The sequence below is a fragment of the Cucurbita maxima genome, unplaced genomic scaffold (assembly GCF_002738345.1).
Source record: "Cucurbita maxima cultivar Rimu unplaced genomic scaffold, Cmax_1.0 Cma_Scf00006, whole genome shotgun sequence".
In the NCBI taxonomy this organism is placed as follows: Eukaryota; Viridiplantae; Streptophyta; class Magnoliopsida; order Cucurbitales; family Cucurbitaceae; genus Cucurbita; species Cucurbita maxima.
In genome coordinates, this window is record NW_019272022.1 from 3,924,232 (window position 1) to 3,930,231 (window position 6,000).

The 6,000-nt window shown below is 34.7% G+C and overlaps 1 protein-coding gene across 5 annotated transcripts in view; it reads left to right on the forward strand.

Moving 5' to 3' along the window:
- Positions 1-234: 234 nt before the first annotated feature.
- The window catches only part of LOC111480280 (tryptophan--tRNA ligase, chloroplastic/mitochondrial), a 9,522-nt gene continuing 3,756 nt past the window's right edge, over positions 235-6,000 (forward strand). For 4 of the 5 annotated variants that reach the window (XM_023125233.1, XM_023125234.1, XM_023125235.1 and 1 more), the window contains exons 1-11: positions 235-371; positions 485-634; positions 1,253-1,340; positions 2,742-2,783; positions 3,784-3,873; positions 4,043-4,165; positions 4,687-4,758; positions 5,210-5,322; positions 5,441-5,462; positions 5,544-5,609; positions 5,720-5,776. In XM_023125233.1, the coding sequence (XP_022981001.1) occupies positions 283-371; positions 485-634; positions 1,253-1,340; positions 2,742-2,783; positions 3,784-3,873; positions 4,043-4,165; positions 4,687-4,758; positions 5,210-5,322; positions 5,441-5,462; positions 5,544-5,609; positions 5,720-5,776 (912 nt within the window). In that variant the 5' untranslated portion in view covers positions 235-282. The remainder of the gene's footprint in view (positions 372-484; positions 635-1,252; positions 1,341-2,741; positions 2,784-3,783; positions 3,874-4,042; positions 4,166-4,686; positions 4,759-5,209; positions 5,323-5,440; positions 5,463-5,543; positions 5,610-5,719; positions 5,777-6,000) is intronic. The other variant, XM_023125237.1, reaches the window with a different exon arrangement.

A 6,000-nucleotide genomic window follows, 5' to 3' on the forward strand; every position in this document is an offset into this window, starting at 1 on the left:
ACATGTGTATTAAACAGGGTAGTTTTTAAATAAATAAAATATTTTACTCAATAAAATAAAAAGTGGTATAAAATTAAAATTAATTTTCTAAAAGGTTAGTTAATAATACTTTAGCATGAAGTTAATATTAGAATTCCAATATAAATTTCCATCCGCGGGTAAATCAGTAAAATCACAAGCGCGTGAAACTCACGCGAACATGAATATAAAATTACCAGTACCGGACCTCATCCGCGAACTCTGCAGGTTTGAAGAGCGGAAGAGTCAAAGACCACAGATAACATGATACGAACAGAAACGAGGATGGGTCGCTCCCTTCTCTCGCACTTTCTCGTCCTCTCACAGTCGTCTCCTCGCTTTACACCTTCTCTGTACGTACTTCTTCCTTTCTTCGCTCTCTTCCTGGCACACATATGCACGCAGTTTCAAATGCAGGGAAATTTGGGACAGTTTTGGCACTTCTAAGTTGAATTCAGCTTTCCAGCAGATCATTTTCTGCGTTTGGAAGCAATCGCTCCAAGGCTCATTCGCTCTTTCGGCTTCATCGGTCTTCAATTGGAAACAGTTCCCAATGCTGTTGCAGTATCTCCGTCACCGAACCTGCTGCGTCAGAGCGTCCTCCCAGTTCCATCAAGTAATTTATACTTTTACTGCATTTATTATACTCGACCTCGAATTTCTTACGTTTTTATGGTATGAAGTATTGGTAGTGGATCGAAAATTGAGGCTATCGTGTTTTTTAGGCTTCATTGTGTTCGTCAAGTTGTATAGATTTTGAAGTCGTTAATTCTACATTTGCCTGCGGAACTTTGCAAAAGCAATAGGATAAACACTAGATAACGGCTGGTTTGGAAATGACCGTTAAACTGCTGTATGGTTGGATGATAACTTTTATAGCAGAATCGCTTGCCCTAAGAAAATTTCTGATTTATGCACTTTTGAAGTTTGAGATTCATAACGCCTATGTATAATGTAGATGCCTCAGATTTGTGGCATCGAAATGATAGTATGTCCAGTATAAGACTAAAATTGTCGACACCGATTTGCTTGGATGAATTAAACAGCATTGCTAATATTCTTCGTTTCACATTCTCATTAAAAAAAAAAAAAAAAAAAAAACTCCTGATTACTCGTTGCTCCCTTGTTTACCGTTCTCCTTTTGCTTTATGGATGCTTTTGAATGCTTTGAGTATAGAATAAATATGCTATGCCCAGTCGTGCAATTAAACGAAGTTGAGAATTGTTTTGCCAGGCAGAGGATAGTATCGGGTGTTCAGCCAACAGGCTCTATTCATCTTGGTAATTATCTAGGTGCAATAAAGAATTGGATTTCGCTCCAGGTTTACATTACTTCCCATATGTACATGGCCTTATGAATAATTTTTCAACTATATCTCTTGCTTTGTTTGTATTGTCTGCCTTCCTTGTTTGGGATTGTCAAACACTTGGTAGATTTCTTTTATGTGTAGCCCCTTGGAAAACTTCATTTGAATGCAGCTTTTGAAGTAGTGAAGGTTAGTTAGGTTCGGTGCTTGTATGCGACTTCTTTAACTTATACCTAAGTAGCCTAAATCTTTCCTTTTTATTTATTTATTTTAATGAAAACTCATCTGGCCAAAGACAGGTTTCATTCTTATCGTGAACATGTTAAATCAATACCTTGGAAGGTGACTGTCCTGCTTCCTTGAACTACGGAAACATACTCAGAACCTTGAATCTAGGTTTAGGTTCTTAATGATTCATCCATTAAAGGGGAAAAAATAAAAAACAAGAATTCGTGCCTATATGCATAGACGAGGTATAAGCTTGTTAGCTCTAATAATCCTTTGAGAAATAACTTGAGAAATTTATTTCGAACTCACCATCATTCATGCTCCCCACATATAAGCAACGATAAAATTTGAATACCAACTGCGGTGCATGACTTGTTTTTCTTTTTCTTTACAATACCTGCTATCTTTTCATGAATTTTGTAACGACCTGATTTTCGATGCCTCAAATCACATATTGCCACGTACACTCAAAGGTAAAAAGGGCAGTAATTTTTTTTTTTTTTTTTTGGTAAAGTGGGAGACATAAAAAATTTAAGATTCAAATATGTATTCAAAACCAACGTAAAAGTACTTTAGAGGTACAAAAAAAAAAAAAAAATCGCAAAGTCAAGTCAAAACGGTTAACAAAATGTACATAAGTTCCGAGAAGCAGCATTTAAATTAATAATAAAATGACAAGAAGGAAAGACGACTCAATCTAATGGGCACCTCCTGCAGCTGCACAGCTCGTGTACATTCCATCTGAAAAAAATAGAATAACATGGTATGAGCATTAAAAACCTCAATAAGCAACCTACCTGTAGGCTCTTGTCATACTTAAACTTTATAACATATACTTAGGCTATATGCTCAACTATAATCCTTAGCCATTAACTTGACTCTAGTCTATTTTTGCCCAATAAGGCTTATGGATACAACTCTATACACTTCTACTCTAGGAGTGTATACTTATTAGGCTCGAGAAACTAACCATTGATTGTACAATCGTCTTCTCCAACTTACGTGTGTGCCATTTTCTTTCCTTCTTTTTTTTTTTTTTTTTTTTTTTTTTTTTTTTTTTTTGATTTTTTNAAAAAATTATTTTCTTAAAACTCCAGATGTTACAACTTTCCCCAAAAAACTTAAAATGTCTCCGTTCACACATACTGTTGTAAAATTACCCTGTTCATTTCATGCTATGTTTTGCAGGACACATATGATACTCTCTTCTTCATTGTGGATCTTCATGCGGTATGTTAAGACAATTGATATTTTCATGTTTGTGAACTATGCACATATTCTTATTCTCTGGCTTCCTTCGTTTAATGCCACAGGGTAACTATGGCAGAATGTCTATCCTTTGTGTAGTTATCTTGTTGTAACTTAGGATATCATTTGTTTTCTGAGTGGCCATCAAATAAATTGTGTGATTTGCTCTATATGTACGTATTTACAAATGATCTGAACTGTTAGTACAAGAAGTTCTATTTCTTGAAGAAATTGATGAAAGTGTTAGGAAACCATTAAGGGGTGGAAAGGACCAAAGGTGCTGTTTTGATGTCTGTGAGCAAGCAATTGAAAGAGACATAATGCTAGTTTTCTTTTTTATTTTATTTATTTATTTTTTTGTTTTTTTACTATATCCCACCTTGCCAATTGGGAGATGCAAGGTGTTGTCCCATTTTTATCATTGTTATTCTAATTTAAAATGTTCTAAACGAATTAAGCACTCTTTCCATAATCCACATATACTCTTTTCAAATGGGGCACATCATCTTGGTTAAAGGAGGCTTTAGTTTTATGTTCAACTAGAAAGGCAAAGGCGTCTTGATGGAGCCTAGTAGTAGTAAATTTGGAGGTTGTCTAAAAACTGAATGGTTGTAACTGCAATGTCTATCATTCAAATATAATTTTAAGATGTGGTGTTCATTACCAAGATTAAACGTAATTGTAATCGTATAGAATATAGTATTTTCTATTAGGAATTTTTTATAACAATTTTTGGGTTTTTCCACTACCTAACGTCGTTAATTTACTCTTCTCATTGTTTCTAAATGAATGGTTGTAACTGCAATGTCTATCATTCAAATATAGTTTTAAGATGTAGTGTTCATTGCCAAGATTAAGTGTAATTGTAATCTTATAGGATATATTATTTTCTATTAGGAATTTTTTTGTAACAATCTTTGGGTTTTTCCACTACTTAACAATTGTAGCTTACATGTTAATTTACTCTTCTCGTTGTTTCCAGATCACCTTACCTTATGATACCCAACAACTAAGTAAAGCAACAAGAAATACAGCGGCTATTTACTTAGCATGTGGTATAGATACCTCCAAGGTTCGGTGTGTAGGCGTTTGTGTGTGTCAATGACTAGATATGTGAAACTTATATGTGTGTGCGCATGCGTCTCTCACAAGGAATTTTTATGCCGTTCTTGTGTAAAGCATTTAGAATGTCTATAGCTGTGGGAGATGTATGAATGAAATTAAAGTGCATTATGTTGCAGGCTTCTGTCTTCGTTCAGTCTCATGTCCGTGCTCATGTAGAGCTGATGTGGCTTCTTAGTTCAGCTGCCCCAATTGGTTGGCTGAACAGGATGATTCAGTTTAAGGAGAAATCACGCAAGGCGGTGCGTTTATGGCTGTATGATATTTCTGTCTTCTTTTATAAATTACTTGCTTACATTTCTTATGGAAAAATGGATGTTTTCTTCAAGTCTTTATTGTTCATAGCACGAAATATGTTGAGACCTTGTCAGTGGAAGGTTTGCAAGGTCTAGGAAGTTCTTATTGACAGACTTCCATACCTCTCATTGAGATGTTATGAGTTGTATTTATTATCTGTACATTGTTGTTTAAAGTTTGTCTGTTACAAAGCCCAAAAGCTGAAAGTAACGTTTCTCTGAAAAGAAAGAGAAATTAAAAGCTAGCAATTATACCCTTTTTGGAATATGGGAAGGAAATTTTTATGTCTTCAACATTATCAACTATTTTGCGCTAAACTTATGTTAGTCATCATGTTTTATTCATGTTTGTACTGGGAAGTGGTTTCTCAAACCTCAACGTACCTTTTCATATCATCAAACATCCTTCCTTGGTTTAATAATTCAGATTGGCATCTGATACTGCTGACCTGGTTTGGACTTTGTAGGGGGATGACAATGTTGGCGTTGCACTTCTCACCTATCCAGTTCTAATGGCTTCTGATATTCTTCTATATCAGGTGGTCTCTCCAACATGCAACCTTTGTGTATTAATTTGTAAAATTTCTATTCAAGGTGAAATTTATTTTGTATTTTCATTAACAATAGCCACTCAGAAATCTTACTAGGCCGTTCCTTGGTTGCAAATTATTTCTGATGAAACCTCATGTTTTAAATGCTTAATTCTACATCATATGTTTATCTAGCATCCTGTTGTATTTCCATTGTAATATATATTCTTATTTTTTGCCTATTTCATGGATGATGCATAACTCATTTAGAATCGGGTAAAATTTTAGATGTTCTTAAGCCTGTTACTCTAACTGCAAGGAGTATATACGTGTAATTTCCCTTGGTGAGGGTTTACTTTCCCCTTTTCTTTTGTAACTTCATCTTATAAATGAAATGTTTCTTATCCTAATAAAAAGTAGTATAAGGAGTTAATGTTATTTGTAAAAAACATCTCCGCAGTCAGACCTTGTCCCTGTTGGCGAGGATCAAAAGCAGCATCTTGAGTTGACTCGTGAGCTGGCTGAGCGTGTTAATTATCTATATGGTGGAAGGAAGTGGAAGAAATTAGGAGGGTGAGAATCAACTAAGTTTCATATTGGACTATTTCTGTCTACATCCCACACAAAATTTGTGGGGGGCGCAAATGGGAAAAAGGTTATTTGACTACTTGTACTCATCTAATTTATGCAGGAGAGGCGGGAACATTTTCAAGGTGGATTTTTGCCCTTACTCTACCTGATATCATGATACTTGTGCTATTGGAAATGGTCCTCAATTTTTATCCTAATTGTAGGTTCCTGAGCCACTTATACCACCAGCTGGTGCGCGGGTTATGTCCCTCACTGATGGTCTTTCTAAGGTACATTTGGAAATAAGTTTGTATTGAGGTATTTATCAATTTTATGTGAATGAGTAAGATGGTAGAGCCCCCTTTTAACTTTTTTAAGTCCCTTATGGTTTATTTTGCAGATGTCCAAATCTGCTCCTTCTGACCAATCGAGAATCAATCTTCTCGACTCCAAAGATGTAACTGAGCTTTCAATCTGCTCTTTTTTGTCTTTCCTAATTTTTGTTCATAATTTGGAGTCTACTATGGTTGTATTTATGGTAATAACTGATTTAGTTAGTTGGAAATACATGAATTTAAATACAACAAGAGCCATTGGCTGCATATATGAATAAATTTACAAAAAAAAAAAAAAAAAAAAAAAAAAAAAAAAAAAAAAAAAAAAAAAAAAAAAAAAAAAAAA